Consider the following 23,217-nt stretch of genomic DNA (forward strand, 5'->3'; position numbering starts at 1 on the left):
CCATGACCCACATTTTAATAGGGTTAGTGTAAGTGGTGGGACTTAAAGACACGCCTGAAAGGAATTGAGGAAGATCAACCGAGTCTGGGAAACAAAATAACTTCCGTTGGCGTTAATGGATTTAGGATTTACACCAATTTAGTTGTTTAGTGGCTTTCTGCGCAATCAAAGCGCCAATTTCAGTGGAGCACTAGCTCCTAAAGTAAAGCTGTGATGAGCATAGCTATAACCAACTATTTCAACTGCTCTGTGACAATAAACAGAAAACATTAACACTTCAGATGTACTTCTGGTAGGCATGCCAAGTACTCTTGACTCAATTCCTGAAATCTGAAAGGCTCGAAAATGAGGGCTTATCGTGTCTGGGGCTTTAGAAATCCTATAATGCTTCTCCTAACCACTTTGGCAAACTTTTCTGAGTAACTTTTACAAAAAAAGAAGAAAAAAAAAAAAACACTCACTCTGCATGCAGAAGGAGTAGTAACCATTTATTGAAGTAAAAGCTCCAGAAAGAAATAACCCTAAAACAAAACAAAAGTGTGCCATAAGGTTCATTATCATTTTTTAAGGCAAAATCTTCCCACGTACCACACACACACACACACACAACAGCACTGTTGAGGGGGGAATGACTTGAACAGCAGTGTTAGGGACCCTATGGTCAAATTAAACGGATCGTTTAGAGGAGGAGTATCTTACTGAATATCAATTAGCCGCAGCTGAATAATTAAGAGGAGCAATGTTTTTAATTAGCTGAGTGCTGCAGTTTGGCTATGAGCGAACAAACGAAGGAACGCACTGTGTGGAGAGTGGAGAGTTGGGGAGAAAGGACGAAAGGAAGAGTGGAATATGTGCTGTGTCAGGAGCTGCAGCAAAACTTGCCCCCAACCGGTTCCCTCGTTTTTACTTTTACATTCCGGTACTCTCTTTATCTCTCCTCAGACTACTAAAGGTAACAGAAATGAGTTAGAAAAAAAAGTTGTCAGTCCAATAGGCTTTCAGAGGGAGAGAAAGAAAGGGAGAGAGGGAGAGGGAGAGAGAGAGAGAGAGAGAGAGAGAGAGAGAGAGAGAGAGAGAGAGAGAGAGAGAGAGAGAGAGAGAGAGAGAGAGAGAGAGAGAGAGCGAAGAAAGTGGCATTACCTCACTTCAGCCCTGCAGCGCGCTCTCTCTCACACACACACACACACACACACACACACACTTTTCACTACTGTACATATACTACAAAGTGGGGTGTGGAAGTATGCTGTACATAACACAGTCCCACTGAACTAATAGCTTGATCCCAGTGTGTCTGACCTGACAAAGCCATCAGACCTCAGCGTGCTCTCGGTGGACAGTCATCTGGTGACCGTCCGCACACACAAGGTCAAAGCTGCAGTGGCCAGCTCATCCATCACAGAACGGCAGACGGGGGCTGCGTTGACAAACTGACGCTGATGTGCGGAGCTGTCCGTACCTCGGCGCTCACAGGTCGGGGGTCAGGCCAGAGGTCAGGACAGGAGCCACGGTCTAGAGCTAATTGGCAGCCAAGCGTGGGCAGTCTGTTTGTGTAAGGGGCGGGGTATGTTTATAAAAATGATGAAAGTGTTTGCATTTTGTGCATGTGTGAGCGGATGGTTGAGGTAGACAAAATATGGGTATTGTCCTGAAGAACAACAGAGAAGATGCTCTTCAAAAAGTCAATCAAAAAGTCAGACTAGAGTCTCAGGAGGAGTCTCAAGTCTCAGACAGGAGTCTGCTGCAGCTGCATCCATCACTACGTAATCTCCAACACTATCTGGGAGTCGATGAGAGTAATTTCTACTGCTGTACTCTGAGCATTCTGGCTCCAGCACACATCTCATCTCAACATTTCCCGCCTCAGCCATGCAAGTGGAGCTCTTCAGCCGAGAGCACAAAGTGTCTGGGAACCACAGATATTTCCCATGAGCCTCTGCTGCCTTGACAGAGTTGGTCAGTGGGTAATTGAGAGGGATGCATCAAAACCTGAAAGAACATTGGGGTGTGGGGTGTGGGGTGGGTGGCAGGGTGGGGATACAGCCTGCCCGCACCATCTCAGAGAGGCGTCCTCTACATTGAGGGTGGAGGTTTGGGGGTAGGGGGCAAAGCCTGAGAAAAAAAAATGAACCGTCACTCCCCCAGTCAAGGGGTTCATTTTCTGTAAGCAGAGATCAAATTAGTGTTGATCCAGTGCGCTTGTCCGCTCTAATTAAGGCCCTGACCCAGAGATGGCAAAATAAGGAACCCTGGCCTCTGCCCTCACAGACCCAGCACTTGTAGTGCTGCAGACGCCCACACCGACACCCGGATCAATACTCAGATAAGAAACACACACACGCACACACTTCATTTCAAAAAGGCCTTTTCATTCCCACCTACACTTCTCTCAAGACTGAAATTAAGATCTTTAACGGCCTCTTTCACATTGACTGCGACAGTGGCTCTATATTCAGTTCTTGCTTCACAAAAGACGGGCCAACAAAGGGAAGAGCTGAAAGGGAATCTGTGAGTTATCGGGGAGTTGAAGTCACATGCTGTTTGGGGGGGAAAAGAAGAAGAAAGAAAAAAAGACTCTGGCCTTGCTAAAGGGATCTGAGGGGAAACAAGTAAGAGGTTGTGGAACTGTGCTGATGCATGCACATTTACATTTACATGCCTTACCCCCCCCCACCACCACCACCACGACAGAACCTCGTCTCATACGCAGCTTCGCTCTCGTTTTACCTTCATGTGCGCGTTCAGTGTGTAGAGTTTACCCTGTTCTGTTTCAAGTCCCCCGGCAAACACAAACACACACACACACACGCACACACACACACTCAAAAGCACATCTGCCAAGTGATGGCCACCATCACGATCCTGCAAGATTGATTAATTGACCTGATCGGCAGCCCTGGGTCTGAGCCGAATGCTGAATCACTTTCTTGGCACCTTGCAGCGTGACAGCCGCCCTCGTCCTCCCCCTACCCCCCCTCTCCATCACCCCTTTTCTCTCCACCAAACTCCTCCTTGGCCACTGGGGAGAGAAAACTCCGTCAAATCAAGCGATCCGTCACATTCATCCGCAGCGCGGCTCTTTGGAAGCCACCGGCCATCCATTACTGGGCTCAAAGCAGCTCCTTGCCGCGCACAGGCCCTGACAGGACCGGACAATGGAGACGACGGGGCGAGACAAAGGGAGCGACTGTGTCTCCTCTGCACCGGCGGACAGGGGAGCCAAACGACCTGGAGGAGCGCGCAGTCCGGCCATCGGAATACAAAATCCCCCCCTGGGGGACGGAGAAGCGAGGCTGTGGAAAATGAGAACTGGGGGAGGGGGATTCGGAGGGAGAGGAGTTGAAGAGAAAGATGGAGGGAGAGCACAATGCAGAGAGGCCAAGGTTACGCAGAAAGAGACAATGAAGGGAAAGGGAGAGGGAGAGAGAGAGAGAGAGAGAGAGGAGAGGGAGAGGGAGAGAGAGAGAGAGAGAGAGAGAGAGAGAGAGAGAGAGAGAGAGAGAGAGAGAGAGAAAGAAAGAAAGAAAGAAAGAGAGAGAGAGAGAGAGAGAAAGAAAGAGAGAGAGAGAGAGAGAGAGAGAGAGAGAGAGAGAGAGAGAGAGAGAGAGAGAGAGAGAGAGAGAGTGAGATTGCCCTCAGGATTCTGACACTGGGTATCACGTAGGCTCCATATGCCTGACCTGAGACTGGGATGACTTTTGGGAGGTTGGCAATTCATCCCCGGCAGGAGACCGGATCCACTGGGGGTGGGCGGCGGAGGGTGGAGGTGAGGGCTGCCCTTAGCAATTCTCCATCAAGTGCACCCTGAGTGCGTCAAGGTCACCTCTGCTCGACCACTCCTCTGGGCAAACACAAACATGCTCGCTCATTCCACTCCCTCCACCATCGCCACCACCTCTACATGTTTCAACAACCTGATTATTCCCCTCCAGTACTCACTCCATCTCTCTCAACTACCACACACAGACAGACTCTCTCTCTCTCTCTCTCTCTCTCTCTCTGCTCCAGGTACTTTAACCACCCCCCTGTTTTTTTTTCCTGTGCAGCAGGGATGCAGCAAGTAGCGGAAGAAGCACCAGAGGAAGTGGGCCACATCTTGGTGCAAATGCCTCACAGTCTTATTAATAAGTCACTTCAAGAATTGCAAGTAGGGATGCACGATATATCGGCCGCCGATATATTATTAGCCGATGAGTGAAAAAATGAAAATATTATTATCGGTCCGATAACAGAATTCTGGCCGATAATTTGCGCCGATAGTCCTAATTTAGGCCTACGTAAGGTCCGTCTGGCTACACTGAGCTACTTGAGTTTGGTTGGCTATACTTTTTCCTCAATATAATGTCAGCGGTGTGAATGTATTTCACCACTCTAACAAAATCTGTTGATATCGTTCATTATCGTTCATTTGGGAATCTGTGCATCTCAAAAAATCCTCGTGAATGATCCAGCCATTTAACCTTAACAGAGGCGGAGCTCAGCCCCATCTAGAGCCGTCTTGTGCTGGTGTGTTTGCACTTTACCGCTGGTTGGGGAAACAAATAAACAAACTTCGTTAGTGGGACGAGTACATAAGTAGGCCTAGTTCTAAGTTGTGTTTTAGTATTATATTTGCATTACTTTAGCTTGGGTTTTGTATTATTACCTAGAAATATGCTAACCAATCGTGCTTCAGTTCCAGACAGGTCATCATAATGAGTTATTAAAACCTTCGGGGCTAACGCCTTTCATTTCTGCTGCAGCAGGTTGTACTGAGTAGACGGACATAAGATACAGTCTGAGGAGTTGCAGCTTTATTCAGTTACCCACAGTTGAAACTAAACCTTCCCTAAGTTTCCCTCACAAACTCTGATTTGGTCGCTATACTGTAGCTTATTCCAAGCTGAGCCGTTTATGAGCGTTTAGTCCTAAATTAAAACGATTCAAACTCTTTAGCCACTCACTCGCAATTCACTGACGTCAGGTTCACTTAAAGGAGCCACACATGTAGGGCTAGGCTACTGTTATGTTGTTGACTGCCACACTATTGAGGACTATTATGAGTTCTGTCCATCATTTGGTGGTAGGTAAAATTACTGCAATAAAATTATGCTTATTAAATGCTTTCCCCAAATCACTTTTCACATATTTTTTTTTCAAGAGTAATATTATCAGTTATCGTATCGGTCACAACAAACCAATAAATATCGGTTATCGTCATCGGCCCTAAAATTCCATATCGGTGCATCTCTAATTGCAAGGGAAATGGTAGTGAGGTAAAGAGGTACACAGAAAGAAAGAAAGAAAGAAAGAAAGAAAGAAAGAAAGAACATAAATATGGTAACTGGGGAAACGAAAGAGAGAGGGAGAGATACAAAGCGTCTCTACGGCACAGAAGCCTATCCAAGCTGCTGTTAAGAGTGAAACGCCTGTTGCCAGGTGGCGAGGATGAAGTTGGCCAGGCAACTGAGCTTGGCAACTCCCACAAGACGTCTCTGCCGTGCTCAGTCCCCTAACCTTTGGGCCACGACATCTTCCCAATTAAGAGCGAGCGCCTGTTGTCTCATCAAACACCAAGCAATTACCGGAGTTGCTCAGCTCTGTGCTGCAAATTCATCTAATTGTCTTAATTAGATAACTCTCTCCACAGCACAGTCCCTACTGCACTTCCTACACACATAAAGGTGCCTCGATATAATTGAGATTGCATATAAAAAGGCTTGTATGACTTGGATTAAAAATAATGATCCTTCATGATGGCTTCAGCACTATTGGCGGTGAAAACTTGTTGATGGTGCCCCTTTATTAACTTGTGATTTGTTAGGGGAAACAGTACGTGAGAACAGAAAGTCAAGGGGAGGATCCATGAAGCTTCAGTTTTACCTGGACATCCCTATATCTGTGGAAGCGTTCTTCATGCCTAGGCTGAAGGACACTTAGTATACTAGGACACTTAGTATACTCCACACATCTAGTTCAACTGCTGCCAGCCCAACAACGATGCTCTTCAGAGCTTTGCATTTTCCTCTACTCCCAGCTCCCTCCCAAACAACATAATGCACCTGGTTACTCTTGTTTGCCTGGCGTCAGCCTCAGTCCATTTCAATTTAACTCCGCTGCCTCGGCCAAAAAAAAAAAAGCCTCCCGACAATGATTCATTGCAATTTACGAGTCTAACAAAGTGAAATAGCACAGTGCTAGAGGTCGGAGATGAGCCAATAAGTGCCATGGCTGACAAAAACGTCATCGGCTCCTTCTCTGACAAACACCTACCTAACCGCCAGGGGAAGGCAGCGTCTCTCTTCCCCTGAGTCACTCCTTTTCTAAGTTGTAAAATAAAGGTTAAAAATACTATCCTATTTGAAAGTATGTGCTTGCTTCCTTGCTGGCGCCGCATGTCTGAGTGCCCCCGCTACCCCCTACCACCAACCTCCCAACCCCATTGCTTGGCAGGCCCCTGCTGTTTTTTTAGGCAGCAAATTGACTTCACAAGCACTCTGTCAGAAAGCAGCTTCCCTGACACCTGCATCCATCCATCAAAACCCGGCTGGCTGTGGTCTCGGCCCTGTGCCGGCAGCCAGCCGTGCCAATTAGTTGCTGCCGGTGAAGCCGGGCGGTTGGTGCCAGGCACTGGCTCGGCCAATTAGGGCCAGCCGTAGACCGATCCAGCGCTGGCAGTGCGTGTTGGGCACGCACCCGCCAACCCGTTCGCCCACCTCTCAGACGCTGGTAGACTGGCGGGGAGCAGCCGGAGGTCTTGCAGACAGCACCCACAAAGCAAAAGACACAGGGAAGAGACACAGCACGTTTATATTGTCGGTTGTAGAAAAACACACACGTACTAAGGGGGGACCTGCACAGGTCTAACAAGGTTGGAAGGTATTCCACAACATGTTTTGATGTGTACAAGAAAAAACATGGAAAGAAAAACACAGAGCCTCACAAAAATACGTGTCACACAGGAGAACAGTTCTGAAGGACATTCTAAAGGCTCCCAACATGAGTGACAGGGTCTCCCATTTCTGAAGAAGTGAGGCCAATACAGGCCACGTTTATGAATACTGATGTGCTGAGTTTCATCATCCAACAACATTCATTTTTCTCAGTCCCAAACAAAAATTATGGCTTATTTTGAGACGGGTGGCCACTTTGTTGCTGACCCTATTCTTGCTACAGACCTGAGCTGAATGCCATTGCTGGTGGATTCCTGAAGGAAAGAGGCACATACTAGAGGATAGAACTAGCCTTTCTTGATGCTTTCTTTTTTTAACTCCCTTACTCTCTCTCGAATATTACCTATGAGTATGTCCAATTCAAAGCCCCAGCAAGCCGTCTTTAATACCTGGGAAATTAAATTGTCGGCCATTATCAGTTTGCTCCAGTCGTCTGTATCTAAAATGTAACCAAGGTTTTTAGAAGCTTGCAGATTTTGTAAGGGTTGTTTACTACTGCGGGCACTTTAATCTGTCGCACGGAGAGGGGGGGGGGGTGGTTGGAGGGGTGGGCAGTGTTGTGTGGATTTTTTTTTTTCAGACATCTGAGGCTTAAAAGAAGTACATTTCTTAAAGCTTGTCCAGCCATCAAATAAAATGTCTTCAGAGGTAAACTGGCCGATTTTGCGGTTATGGAGGGGAAAGAGGGAGTTTTAAGAGAATTAAATCAGGCATGGCAATGAAGAGCTGGAGGAGTGTATTGGGCTGCATGCATGATCTTGGCAGGAACAGGCTTTCAAAACTACATTTAAACTAGGACATTTTTGGAAATTGACTGGAAGAGCATGAGGTCTTTTCGATATTGAAAGGCCATGACATGATATATTTCACTGAAGATAAAGACTAGGACTGCAATGTTGCCATTCCCATTACAGAAAAAGTGACCCAATGTCAAAACTTAAGTGGAGGATATTTGGATGAGCTGGGCCGATGTCAAGTCATTATAATCAGTATGGAAATAGCTGTATTATGTAATATCAGTGCCCATAACTTCATATGCAATCGGTCCATTAGAAAACATGAAATACAAGGACTGAAGCATCAGCATACCTGTAGCAGGATGAAAGACTGGGGAACGTTGTTTAAAGGCTCCAGGTTTAAGATTGATGACTCCGAGTTTGATTGAAATGTCTGCCCACGGTTTGGCCCGTTGTCGAAGAGAAATGATGTGAGCTGTGATTGATTGGACGTACCACAACATGGCTCTAAGGCGCAGATCATTCAAAGCAGCCAAACACCATCTGATTCCACAGCTTCATTAATGACTAGACACACTCTGCTATCTAACTTTGATGGAGGTTCTTGAACACCCAGAGGCAAGATTTAATAGGATCGAGAAAATATATGCGAGACCTCTGCACTCCTTCAAAATGTTAAAACTCTAATCACAACCAGCAAAAATGTAAATGAAAACAAATAGCTACAGCACTTGGCCAACAAGTAGCTCATCAGGACAGGAACAGGTCATGGTGCAACTTACTCAACGTTTCTGATGAGGAGAAAATCACTTGGCGCGAAAGTGTTAATGGGTTCGTCTAGTCTGTTGGGCTCTTGCAGCGAACAGTTTTCCTGTTAACAACATTAGCCTCTTCCAGCGCTCATGTGAGACCTCTTGGGAGGAGGAACATGTGTAAGCTCTTATTGAGGACACACATCCAGAGAGTGACTGACTAAGTGGGTTACTGATAAGAAAAAAATAAATAAAATACAGTTGATCGAGAGAGAGAGAGAGAGAGAGAGAGAGAGAGAGAGAGAGAGAGAGAGAGAGAGAGAGAGAGAAAGGAAGAATGGAAGGCAGAGACAGATATGGGAAAAGCAGTGAGAGAAAGAGAAGGTGCATGAGGGAAAACAATGATGGCATAGTGAGATTTCAATTACGGCTGACAGCAGGCGAGCGCCCCTGAGTTTAACATGGGCTCATGCTCCAGGGAGACTCATGGAGGAGACAGAGGGAATTGTGGGATACTGGCTGCCGCTGTTACGCCTGCAGACAGATGCATATTGCCTGCCTCTACTGTCACCTCTTCTCAAATGCTGTCCCCTTCACTAAATAAAACCAACAAATAAATAAGTAGGCTAACTAAATAAAAGGGACACAAAGCAATAACCACACATTTAAGATGTGTAATAACCATAAAAGAAATGTTTTGCTGTTGTGTTGTGCTTTCAATTTGCTGGCGCAACAACGGTGCAGACATTAAGTTTAAAGACCAAGCACAAACCGACCATTAGCCAGTCGACTTTAATGTCAATTCACAAAACTTTCATCAAACCCTGCAGGGGCATCCTTTTTTTTAAAAAATGATTTCTACAGGGATACAAATTGCCTTCCGCTGCTTGTTGTACAATAAAAGGAAATTGAATATGTCTATAGAGGCCTTTTAACTGTTCACCAAATTGCCTGCGACTGCTGGGAGATGTTGTGACATTGGAGTGAAGGAACTTCTAGGAGGGAGAGAAAATTGCGGTGGGTGGGGGGTTAATGAAGAGGGGAGTGAGTGTGTGAGTGTGTGAGTGTGTGTGTTTGTGTGTGTGAGGGGTGTTAGGCTATGCTTTAGCAATATGGTTGACTAAAGGAGGAAGTAAAAGGTTTACAGGCAGATGAAGAATGAAGGGGAGAGCAGAGAAGAGAGTAGTCAGAGCTCCCACTGTAAGTGATGCAGAGACCTTGCGCTAAAACGTGCCAAGAAACCGGACACAGGGAGAGGGATCGATACATATATATTTATTTTCCTCTTCCAAACTGGATGGGAGGAAGAGCAAAACTAAAACACAAACCCTTTGCCATGGTGTATAATTCAAACCCTGCTTCCCCCTACTCTCTCTCTCTCTCTTGCTATATCGACCTGTGACTTGTGCACAAGCTGTTAACTCAGGCACAGCACTTTGGTGATTGAGCTACATGGCTGTGGATGCAAGACTCTGAACTGAACTCCAAACAATGTCCTACATCAAACGGTATTAGGATGGCACCCTTGGCAATTCCACCACTTACATCAATACAATGGTCAAAAAATGGGACTGCTCCTATAGGGATTATGGTTGATGGAAAGTTTATTAACATGAGCTGTGGTCTTCCGTGCTAATGCGAAACCCGCTGGCAGACCTATGCCAGTGGCCCACACTGGGCAGTGAAGTGCTGTGGAAATGAGGCGGAGACCACGGAAAAGGTCAACCCACAGTGCAGTCCGCAGGGGCAGCTGCACGCGGACAAACAGCACATCTGAGCTCTCTCTGTCTCTGTCTCTCTCTCTGTCTCTGTCTCTCTGTCTCTGTCTCTGTCTCTGTCTCTCTCTCTGTCTCTCTCTCTCTCTCTCTGTCTCTGTCTCTGTCTCTGTCTCTGTCTCTGTCTCTGTCTCTGTCTCTGTCTCTGTCTCTGTCTCTGTCTCTGTCTCTGTCTCTGTCTCTGTCTCTGCTTATCTTGGGGACATCATTTGAGAAGAGAAAGAAAAAAGAAAAAGCCTGGTTCATGTGCAATGATTAAGTGCCGTGCTGCTCTCTACAGCACAAGGCTCTGCAGGAGGAAAAAAAGAGACCTGGTCAATCTAGGGACAAAGGACTTAACAAATCATCAGTGAAAGGTCCATCTATACGCTGGGATGATGAGCATGGGAAAAACCATCCACCTCAAGTCCCCCCTCTTTCCGCAGTCTGTTTTTGTAGAAATACTTATCGATGTGTTTTTCGAGGCAATTTAAACTCATTTCAATTTCCAATTACAAAAAAGGTGTTATGCAGGACTTGGCAGTATGGAGGTCATGTATTGATTGGCCAGTGTTGTATGCCGCACATATATGTTGGTGAGTTTATGACTACAAATATAATGTCTCACCTTGTCAATGCACAGATCCATTTCAGACCAATGAGGCAATGTATATGCAGAAAAATTGCACCGTGGATGAATCAGCCATGGTACCCATAACGTTATTATCCTACATAAGCACAATGCTGCAGTTGGACATCTGTCAAAGAGAGATAGTCATAAAAAAAGTCGCTGCGGCTTTCAAGGGCTCGAAAAAAAGAGAGATCAGACAAGCAGTACCTCTCCTTATGCTAACATTGCGAGACGACGCAGGGAGAAAAAAAAAAAAAACGAATGAGGTGACTTTGCAGTTTCCTGGAGGGAAAGTCCATTTTGATGGTTCAGAGGGAGTGGAAAAGAACAGAGGAGTTGAGGAGGGCCTGACGGTAGTGACAATGCCCTGAGTGAGTACAGTGTGGAGCGGCCGATAACCCCTCAAATTCTATTAAACTAAACCGCTCCACAGCGCCGCTACAATGGGGAGGGAAACCATCAGAGTCCTCAAAAGGCACATTCCCCCTGCTGCAAGACTAAGCTCTTCACTTGTGTGTGTATGAGCGTGTGTGTGTGTGGGCTACATCCGGAACATATGAGCACATGTTCATCTGTGTGTGTGTGTGTGTGTGTGTGTGCGCTTAGTGTTCAAAACTGAGCAATTTGGAGTTTTACACTTCTGCTTATGTACATGTGTGTATATGCGCATGCATGTGTGTGTGTGTGTGTGTGTGTGTGTGTGTGTGTGTGTGTGTGTATAGTGGTTTTAAGAGATGCTAAGAGCCCTGAGATCATGGAGTTCTAACATGTGAGTGTGTATGTCATCTTATGAGCGTGGTGAGTGAGAGAGAGAGAGAGAGAGAGAGAGAGAGCTGCTGAGTTTGCATTTTGGTAACTCTTTTAACTGTATAGTGGTTTTAAGAGATGCTAAGAGCCCTGAGATCATGGAGTTCTAACATGGGTACATCAGAGCCAAACTGGAGTACCGTGTGTATGTGCGCATGAGTGCGTGTGTGTGCGTGAGAGAGAGAGAGAGAGAGAGAGAGAGAGAGAGAGAGAGAGAGAGAGAGAGAGAGAGAGAGAGAGAGAGAGAGAGAGAGAGAGAGAGAGAGAGAGAACAAGTCAGTAGGGAAGTTTGTGTGAGTGTGGCTGTGCGTATACACACACAAATCCTAAAACACCTGAAGTCAGAGAAGATCCGGGATAAGATCAGTCACTTAGCTGCAAACCTGATAAAAACTCAGTCACGCCGGCCTGACCACTGAGGCGTCTGCACAAATCGCTGGGACACCGGGACTCCTGCTTACCTCGCCCTTCCTCCTGAATGGTCCGCAGGTAAATAAAGAGCTGCTTTACATAAAACACATCAGATCAGCACATTTCTGCCCACTGACTCACACAAAGGCAGCCTTTGTTTAAAAGTTTGCTGGCGTCCGTGATTTACTTTCAATTTAAGTTTCTAGATGAATATATCTCGCATATCTGACAATTCATCGACCCCACTACCCTTTCCTTTGTGATGTGTTCCACGACAGTAAATTAAGTCTGGGAAAGACGGTGACAGAAAATGGGCTTCTTTTGATGCTGTATCTCCCCAAAATACACAAACTCATACAAACATCGCACTACACAAAGAGCTATAGGCAAAACATTTTCTTCCACTCACACCCCAACCCATTTTTTTCATTTCAATTTGATCATCGTTCCATGTGACGACTCCCTGATTCGTTGCGTCCTGCGGCGCAGAAATATGCCTCGTCTCTCCCTCAGCCAACCTTTCTCCATACACACCACAGCATCAACTATCCCGGCACACACACACAAAAAAAATGATTCATATTTTTCTATTACAGAGATGAGTGTGTGAAATGAGCTATATAATCAATAGCGTAGGTCTGTAAACAGCCTTCTTTTCTCGGGGCAATATGTTCTTTACCTCGCACAAAAATAATCGGCTCCCTTGTCAAAAGCAATGTAGGAGAGCCCATTGTACAATGTGTTTACAAGGGCAATTTGCCACAAATCAAATTATATCACAATATTGTGTGTGGGTGTGTGTGGGTGTATGTTTATGTTTTAGATTGCTACAAAATGGTTCACTTTAACTGTGCAATGCTCACTGGTTTATGTGACCGTATAGTTTTTATACACACATCAATGTACAACAATATGGCCCATGTTAATATGCAACATATGACTGCTAAACAATGCTTTCACTCATGTGGTACACTATTGTAATGTATGTATTACAGAAATGTTCAGCTTCTCTATCTGTGTACGCATGAGTGACTGGTTATACATTTGACCAGAGCCTGGGTCAGATAATGTCGCTACCGCACGTCATGAAGGTTACCTGGGGGGGGTGTTCATATATAACAATATTATGGATTTCAGCCTTTGAGGCCACTGAGTGGGCAACCTCATTTGTCACTACAGCAGCCATGACCTGCCCCTTAAAGCTCTTCTGTGTGTGTGTGTGTGTGTGTGTGTGTGTGTGTGTGTGTGTGTGTGTGTGTGTGTGTGTGTTCAACTGCACCACTTAAAAATGACTTTACTACTGACATTTAAAAACAAATATTGTTAAGCTACGGCCATTACCACATCCGAGTGGCAGTTAATGTAAGTGATCAGTCAGTACGTATCTGAAGCCTGTAATATGTCTACACATTCCAAAGTTACACTCTTAAATAGGATGGACACGTCTGTACAGATAACAGTATGTGTATGTGCTATGTGTGAGTGTGCTATGACTGTGGTGTGTATATGTATGTGTATGTGAGTGTGTGTGTGTGTGTACATGAGTGTGTGTGCACATGAGTGTGATATGAGTGTGTTGTGTGTGTGTGTGTGTGTGATGTTTGTGTGATGTTTCTGTGATGTTTGTGTGTGTGTGATGTTTGTTTGTGTGTGTGTGTGTGTGTGTGTGTATGTGTGTGTGTGTGATGTTTGTTTGTGTGTGTGTGTGTGTGTGTGTGTGTGAGTGTGTGTGTGTGTGTGTGTGTGTGTGTGTGTGTGTGTATGTGTTTGTGTGTGTGTGTGTGTGATGTTTGTGTGTGATGTTTGTGTGTGATGTTTGTGTGTGATGTTTGTGTGTGTGTGATGTTTGTGTGTGTGTGTTTGTGTGTGTGATGTTTGTGTGTGTGATGTTTGTTTGTGTGTGTTTGTGTGTGATGTGTGTGTGTGTGTTTGTGTGTGTGTGTGTTTGTTTGTGTGTGTGTGTGTGTGTGTGTGATGTTTGTGTGTGTGTGATGTTTGTGTGTGTGTGTGTGTTTGTGTGTGTGTGATGTTTGTGTGTTTGTGTGTGTGTGTGTGTGTGTGTGTGTGTCTGTGTGTGTTGAGCTCTCTCTCTGAGCAGGGCCCTCTCTGAGCAGGGCCCCCTCCCTCTCCCCTCGGCCGAGCCGCAGCATGTCCAGGATGCGGCGTCCTCCACCTCCTCGCCTCAGCCTGGGCCAGCTTATGGGTCTCAGCCTTCTGCTCCTCCAGCCTGTCGAGGGAGGGAGATAGAGAGAGATGGGGGGGGCAGACAAACAGACAAAAAGAAAGAAAAAAGGAGGAAAGAAAAAAAAAGGAAGAAAGAGGAAGAGGGAAGGAGAGAGGGAGAGAGAGAGAGAGGAGAGAGAGAGAGGGAGGAGAGAGGGAGAGAGAGGAGAGGGGAGAGGGGAGAGAGAGGAGGAGAGAGGGAGAGGGAGAGAGGAGAGAGGGAGAGAGGGAGAGGAGAGAGAGGAGAGAGGAGAGAGAGAGAGGGAGAGGGAGAGGGGAGAGAGGGAGAGAGAGAGAGGAGAGAGAGGGAGGAGAGAGGGAGAGAGAGAGAGGAGAGAGAGAGGAGAGAGGGAGAGAGAGAGGAGAGGGGAGAGAGGGAGAGAGGAGGAGAGAGAGAGGAGAGAGAGAGAGGAGAGAGAGAGAGGAGAGAGGGAGAGAGAGAGAGAGAGGGGAGAGAGAGAGAGGAGAGGTGGTTAGACAGGTGCATACATACACACACACACACACACAACACGTGTAATGCACAGCAACGAATAGCATTAGTATTAAGCCAGCATCTTCAGATAAAGACACTAACAATATAATGAGGATGACTCTCCTATTGGCACTAGTATCCCTAGGGAGCCGAATCCTTAGGGAGCCGAATCCTTAGGGAGCCGAATCCTTAGGGAGCCGAATCCTTAGGGAGCCATGTTTTAACAGATAAGCTGCAGGAGTGTGAAGCCCCCGGTAGGGTCTGGGCACCATCACATTCACACCAGCACCACTAACAGGACGCGCCAGTCAGTCTGGATTTCAGCACCTGGTGCTGTCCTTAATGGCTGCACCTCCCCCGGCTCACAGACAGGGGGCAGCCGTGAGCGAGAGGGGCATGAGATTATAGCCAGCATCCACTGCAGAGACTTGACACCACACGAGTCCCGCTGGCTCTGGTGCTCCCAGGATGCCATGGGGGGCCGGTGACTGGAAACGTGAGGATATTGCCGCGGCAGCCGAGGCTGAATGGGGCGACGCTTCCCTGGGAAAAAAAGAAAACCGCCTCAGCATGGAAGGCATTGTTATTTTCAAAAGCAAAAACCTGCCGAAGCACTTTCACAAAAAAGATAAAACGCTCTGACCATTTGAACTGTCGCCCAGTGCTCCGGCAGTTGCTTAGCAACGCCCTCCTCGCTATCGAGCAAGCTGCTTTTTATTTGCGAAGTAAACTCCCCGAGACACAAAACTGCAACCCTGTGTTCAATCAGAGCGGTTGATAGAAGTTAAGGAAGTGAAGGAACTTCCAAGAAGGCTAATGAGACAGGGCTGTAATTAAAGCATGGGATAAATGACAGGAGCTACAAACAATTAGCTCCACAGTTTGGGTTGGTGCAGGTCCAGCTTTCGCTTTATTTACAGAAAACTCTGATCCGCAGACATACCGGTGTTTGTCATGGCAACAGGTGTGCCCGACAGCAGACATGAGAGAGCCTTGATAGTCCTCATTCATTCCCCGCTATCACGATGCTCACAAGCCTTGACTCGTTGCAAAGTCCTCCCAAAAAAAGAGAAACAAACGCAACCTTGTTCAGGTGATTGAGTTCTCTTTTGAGTAATGAGACTAGGAAGAAGGTATCAATCCAAGGTGTCAATACAGGGGGGGGGGGGAGTCATCTTTAGTGTCAACTTTCTCGAGGCCCCAATTATGGCTCAACAACTCAGCTCCACCATAGCATTATCTGTGAGGTCAGTAGCTGGCAACCAACTGGCGCTCGCTGAAGCGCGTCTGTCTGAGGGATGTCACTCGGCAATTGGAGGTGGGGCGGAGCAATGCACCTGGGGGGTTACGAGAAGGTGAAATGACATTTTGGGGAGGGATTGGGGAGGGCGGGTCTCATATCAACCGTTTTCTTCATTGTTTTCGGAGCCAGTGCGGTGTGCAGGTTTCCAGCCATGTCCAGTCTTGGTCCACTGACCTAGACAGATGCCAGCTCTCCCTATCCATCATGTGCTGTCTTCTCAGGCCTCAGCTTCAGCCCTTTTCTCCCTCCACACACACACACACACACACACTCCACCCGTTCTCTTTTTCTCTCGCTCCATGGCTCTGACACCTCTGCTCGTCACAGAGGTCCTCGTAGCCCTTCACACCTGCCAGGCAGCAGAGGTGCTCATCGGAAGACAAATACAAACAAAGGTTTTCAAAAATGAAATGATAAATATGTTGGACTTCCAAGGGTATGGCAACACATATACGGCGTGTCATCCGTCACAGAGAAACATCAGCTGCTGACAACAACATAAAGGTCAGAGTTCACTTTCCTCTGTGTCGTGTTAACAATGAAAATGAAGCCCTGCTTTCCAAAGGGAATGTTTCTGATATCATACGAAACAATACCTACAGAGAAAACCTAGAGAAAAAAAAAAAACTAACCTTACATAGAACAAAGCAGTCGGTTTAATGATATTTTTTGGAAAAAGTTGCTAATTCTGGAACAGCAGGGACTGATTATGATTGTAAGGGGTGATCATCTATTCTAAATACAGAATGCCTTCAAATAAAAGAGATGGACAGTGCAATGCAGAAGACATCAGGATAATGACAATGCGGGCAAGGTGTTTGTCCAACTTTGGTAGGACTTGAGGGAGGAAGCCGCCACTGAGCCCATGAAGACTGATGGCACACGTTACCTGAAAGAACAGCGCGAGCCAAGCGCTTGACTTAAAGTGCCCGACTGCAAAGCAAAGCAGAAAAGACTGCGAGTAGGTCCTGCAGCAATTGCTTCCTGAGCACTTATTGCTGTCGGTGGATATTGGACACATTTCTCATTTGGGCACAAAGATTGGCAAGTGTGGAGAGAAAGTCTGCATGCAAAGAAAGATGATCTCTCTGGGAAATAAGTGGATGATTGCCTCCATGTTTGATAGAGAGACAGTCATCGTTTCTTTTTTTTTTTTGCAGAATAGATTGAAGTTTTGTTTGTGGAGACATGCCGGGGCTTTGTCATCAGACTTAAAAGTACAGAGATGGTGAGTGTTGACAGCCATGGAGCGTTGAGTCAACATTGTACGATCCAAAAAATGAACAAAGTAGAAATGTTTCTGACCAGACCACAACCTAATCTCCGCAGTAACACCAAACAGAAAACAAACTCTCTCACACACACACGCACACACACACACACACACACGACCCTATGTTACGTGCCACTGAAAAGTCAGCATATCATTTGGGGGGGAAAGATGAAACAAGAACACAGATGATTGCGACGAGAAACAGGTGGAGAAGCCAGATTTTTCGATAAAGGTCAGTCTCTGACATTAAGCACTATGTGAAATGTCAGGAGGATATGTGTATTGAAGCTAATGACTTTGCTAATATCCATGGACTCCATGTTTCCCCTCAAATAATCATAGTGCCGCATTTTGTGGAGCGATAAGTAAAATAACTTTACATGACCAAAAAAGTAACACAACCAATGGCACAAGTACATAGTCTCTCGTACCACAAATGCTTTTGAATCAAAGTGAATCACTAGGCTAACTAGAGTCAACTAAGGCTGTTTAGAAAGCCAACTTGCTGTTAAGGGTATGATTTAGCTTGTGTTCACTGTCTAGCAAGCTGCACACATTCCTCCTCCACAATCACCTCCATGTCACACTAATGAAATATTCAAAGCATTGTGGATATGAGGCTGTGGCTAAAATGCATTTGCTAAATGCTTGCAGTTGCATCCCTCCTCAATCAATCACATGCACAGCAGAACATAAATATTTAATATGTGTGGCCTGACATTCGCCTGCCTTCTACCTCGCTACTTCAATAATCTCCTTCAAGAATTTCTATATGATCAGCTCGGCAACCGGTGCAGCTGTCAAGGAGCGCAACCATACACGCCCCCCCCATCGGACCAATACATACCTCGACGCGTTCCCCCTCTCATTAATGCGCTGGCCAACCACCTGTCACGCTGGAGCTCAGTCCTGAATCACAATGGTCGGCTGCACACGGAATGGATCCTGGCGTTGTTTGGCCCACTGAACGCTGAGCAACAAAGCTCTTTAAAGGAACCATACAATATTGATGGGGGGAAATAACGTCTCTGAACGCTGGCCATGAATATTTTATGGACCCCCCCCACCCCACACACTCTTAACATATAGGCCAACATACTTGTGAGTATGTATGGCCTGTGGTAACATACTGCTATGCTTCTCTGTATCCTCTGTATATTTTGTATGGTGTTACACAGTTACTCACAAACACACAAACATGCAATGTGTAGTTTGCATGGGGTTATTACCATTTTGGACACATGTTACTTTTCAGAAGCACACACACAGCATGTATGATTTCAAGGTGCCAAATGTAAAATTACACAGAAAATAAACATATTGACTAACAGAGGCTGCATGAATGCACACAAGTGTACACACACACACACCATCCCTGGAGAGAGGAAACATAAGTGAACGTTTCAACTGTGAAATGATATCCAGCACTGAAGCCTGAGGGTAAAACATGGCACTAGGCACTAGGGGAGAGCTGTTCTGAGGCAAGGCGAGCATGTGTATGCACACACACACACACACACACGCACACACACACACACACACACACACACACACACACACGCACACACACACACACACACACACACACACACACACACACGCACACACACACACACACACACACACACAGAGAGCACACACGCGCACACGCACACACACAGAGCGAAGGAGAAAAAGTCAACTCCTCTGCCCATTTGCATACGCTGATTATATAATCAATCTAAATGTTGTTTAATAGCACTTCACCTTCTCTTCCTGGGCTTAAGCTTGGAGGAACAAAAGGACGCAAGAGAGAGAGACAGAGAGAGCGAGACAACTCATTGTGGAAAAACCACTGGGATAAAGAGGTACATCAAGCAAAGACAAAGCAAGTCTGACTCAAGAGCAGGTGAAAGCACATGGACACACTCACACACATGCACACAGATATACATACACACACACAGATATACACACACACACACACACACACACACACACACATATACATATACACACACACACACACACACAGATATACATATACACACACACACACACACACAGATATACATATACATATACACACACACACACACACACACACACACACACACACACACACACACACACACACATATACACATATACACACACACACACACACACACACACCCACAGGAGAAATAACCTAATCACAGGAACAAAACACTGAATCAGAGACAAATCAAAAAGCATTACAATGAAGGGGAAAAAACTATGAATACATTATGAAAAGACAACAGCGCTTTCAAAGAACAAAAAAAAAAGAGAAAGAGAGAGAGAAAGAGAAAGAGAGAGAAAGAAAGAAAGAAAGAAAGAAAGAAAGAAAGAAAGAAAGAAAGAGAGAGAGAGAGAGAGAGAAGTGAGAAGGTCAGTCCCACCACTACATTACACCTGCGTCTCAGTGAGCCAGCTCGGCACAGCAACAAGCCACAAGTAACAAAGGATACAAGCAGCTTATTAGCAAAGCCACGCGGCCCCGACTTTAGAGCGCGAGGCCGACTGTCCGCAGGGTCAAACACGAGGGTGCAGAGGGCCGTGCGCTACACGCGCTCGTTCACAAGCCGTCCGGGGGCCTCTTAAACTTAATGCCTTTAATGACCGCTGGCACGACCACACCATTAAATACCAGGTGCAAGTGTAGAGGGGTTATTAAAGCTGGCATAATTACAGTCTATGGCGATGAGAAAAATATTACTGCCCTTTACAAAGCAAAGCTGTGCTCCAAGTCTTGTAGGGGGCCATTTTAAATGGTGTTTAAGGCCATAAGTGGTGGAGAGGTCACAGCAGCAGGCAAGTGGGAGTTGAGCTGCGTTTGGCAAAGTGTTGATTTACATGGAGGAAGGCGGCTGGTGGCTTTAAGGACATGTGGCGTGTGTGTTGTAGTGACCCTGGTCTTGCCTGGCCTATGCAGGGTGCCCAGCATCTCTCATGCAGCTTAGCAGCAGTGAGCTGAGAGACTGCCAAAGATGATGAGCGGTGGCCAGGATGTCCCCAAACACACGCACGCACACAGACGCACACACAGACACACACACAGAAAGAGAGAGAGAGAGCTTAGCTCGCTGTACAGACAAGATACATTTGTATTGTGCATTTGAATGTACCAAAGTGCAATAGTAATCTACTGTTTATGTGTCTTAATGGGCTTTTTACTGGTTACAGTGATCAATAATCCGAAATGTTAACTAATTTGTATTGTAAAATCTGTCATAGTAATAATTATTGCAATTTAATTGCAGTTTCTGGAACACTCCCACTAGATAAAAGCGAACAAAAAATGGTCATTGTTAGCTGCAGGCATCAGAACAAACCCCCTGCAAGATTGTGGGGGGAGTGACCAGCACAAGAGAAGACGCTCATGGCTCCAACCCAATTACCATCTTACTGATGGGGGAATACGGAGAAAACCTGAGCGCCTGCCAAAAACCAACACCACCGTCAAGAAATACAACGCTTGACAGTGGATAAAAAAAAAAAAAAAAAAGAAAAACTTATTCAGCCTTGCTTGCACACCCTGATGCCCTTGATATCTCACACTGTCCACCGTTGCAAAAGGCTGCTTCGACCTGCTAGTTATTTATTTATTGCAGTTTTGGCGGGAGGGGTGGGAAAGGGAGGTGTGTGTGAGTGAGAGAGTCGCCCCGAGGAGCGCCCCTCTCTCTGGCCGCGTGTAATCCGCTCTGAGCCTCTTTCTTCTCCCAGAGTGCTCGGGGGCCCCGGCGTTGTGCTGACGAGGCGGGTCGGCCCCTCCGCTTTTCTAATTCCGCAGCCGTTCTGCTCCGCTGCCTCACAGTGCAGAGAGAGAGAGAGAGAGAGAGAGAGAGAGAGAGAGAGAGAGAGAGAGAGAGAGAGAGAGAGAGAGAAAGAAAGAAAGAAAGAAAGAAAGAAAGAAAGAAAGAAAGAAAGAAAGAAAGAAAGAAAGAAAGAGAGAGAGAGGAGAGAGAGAGAGAGAGAAGAGAAGAGAAGACAGAAAAAGACTAGGGGAGAAAGAGATTGAGAGAGGAGGAAGAAAAAAAAAGAAAGACTGAAAGAATGAGAGAGAGAGAGAGAGAGAGAGAGAGAGAGAGAGAGAGAGAGAGAGAGAGAGAGAGAGAGAGAGAGAGACAGAGAGAGAGAGAAGACAGAGAGGAAAACAAGGTCCAGGGCTAAATCACCCCTCTGCAGCAGGAGCAGCCTGCATCAAGGCCTCTGTTGCAGACAAGCATCAGCTCTGAGGAAGAGGAAGAGGAGGACGAGGAGTAACAGCCAGCAGCAGCGGCGGTGGCAGTACCCAGAAATGACCTCTCCACACAAACACACCCAAGAGTGCTGAGTGAGCGCTGGCACGCGGTGCGGAGGGGCTGCCCAGAGTGGGGGCACGGGCAGGTCACTCGCAATATCATAAAACCCCCTTTTTTCCAGATCAGTCACTTTCATCTCATTTGTTTAATCACTCTGGCCTTCCTCTCTCTCTCTATAGGGGCGAGTTTGTCAGCATTGCGGGATTGTGGCGGTGAGTCGTGATGAGAGGAGTGTGCCACTGCGCGGGGCGGGGGGGCGGCTGGTCACTCTGAGCTGATGGCCTGCTTAGGTCAGAGAGCCTCTGAGCCAGGATGCAGGAAGCGTTGGACCAAAGGCTGTGCCTGACATGGCTGTACGCTTGAATCAGGTGCCAAAAAAAAAGGGATTATGCGTCAGCCATCTCTGGGACGATTTTATAAGTACTGCCCGTAAGGGGCTACACAGGGCTAGACAAACCATGAACCATGAAGAAATGGGTTAGGCCACATACATGTTTAAAGTCACTGTATAATGCGCAGGTCATACACTGTAATAGGGTGGCCAAATCTGTATGACTTAAAAGTAATTGCCGCTGGGCTGTCAGGCATTAAAATGGATCACTTGGGAGATCTTATGCCAAGCACCTGGGTTAGTGATGACAGGGCAGTAAGGGACGGAGGGCTTGTGGGCCCCCCGCCACCGGCCCTCTGTTCTGGACTGCGGCCTTACAGGAGCCGTGCGTTCGCCGTCTGGAGCGCGGTGGGCAGGTGGTGGCAGCGGAGAGGGGGCGAGCGCGTATGAGACGTGGCACACCTCGGAGTTTCATGAAGCGTGGAGGCATCTGGGCGCCGGACGCCTCTGCAGAGCAGACGCAGGACAAACGGCGTCCATTAGCGCTGGTCACGCCCGCCCTGTCCTTCCCTTTTTTCTCGCTCTCGCTCAGCTCTCTGCCACAAGCTGCCCCACGGTTGTGGACCCACACCATCACACACACACACACACACACACACACCACATGCAGAGAGATTACTTGCTCCATATCAGGGTCAGGGAGGGACGGGGAGGGGGCGTGAGACAGAGAGAGAGAAAAAGAAAGAGAGAGAGAGAGGGCAAAAGAAAAGAGAGAAAAAAAGAAACAACAACAAAACAGATGATGAAATAATATGAGCAGAATCTGAGAGAGAGAGAGAGAGAGAGAGAGAGAGAGATGGAGAGAGAGAGAGAGAGGGAGAGAGAGAGAGAGAGAGGAGAGAGAGAGATGGAGAGGAGAGAGAGAGAGAGAGAGAGAGAGAGAGAGAGAGAGGGAGAGAGGGAGAGAGAGGAGAGAGAGAGATGGAGAGAGAGAGAGAGAGAGAGAGAGAGAGAGAGAGAGAGAGAGAGAGAGAGAGAGAGAGAGAGAGAGAGAGAGGAGAGAGAGAGGAGAGAGAGAGATGGAGGAGAGAGAGAGAGAGAGAGAGAGAGAGAGAGAGAGAGAGAGGGAGGAGAGAGAGATGGAGAGGAGAGAGAGAGAGAGAGAGAGAGAGAGAGAGAGAGGGAGGAGAAAGGGTGGGTATGAGGAGAAAGGCCAGGAGAGAGAAGATTCAAAGCTTGAGGTTTAAGCTCAACTAAGGATCAGGGGGATTGTTTTTAATCACC

The 23,217-nt window shown here is 46.8% G+C and overlaps 1 protein-coding gene across 1 annotated transcript in view; it reads right to left on the reverse strand.

Moving 5' to 3' along the window:
- The window catches only part of chchd3a (coiled-coil-helix-coiled-coil-helix domain containing 3a), a 60,774-nt gene that overhangs the window by 26,226 nt on the left and 11,331 nt on the right, over positions 1-23,217 (reverse strand). The window contains exon 4 of the mRNA XM_048268792.1: positions 14,167-14,251. Within this exon, the coding sequence (XP_048124749.1) occupies positions 14,167-14,251 (85 nt within the window). The remainder of the gene's footprint in view (positions 1-14,166; positions 14,252-23,217) is intronic.

Source organism: Alosa alosa, chromosome 17 (assembly GCF_017589495.1).
Source record: "Alosa alosa isolate M-15738 ecotype Scorff River chromosome 17, AALO_Geno_1.1, whole genome shotgun sequence".
Lineage (NCBI taxonomy): Eukaryota > Metazoa > Chordata > Actinopteri > Clupeiformes > Clupeidae > Alosa > Alosa alosa.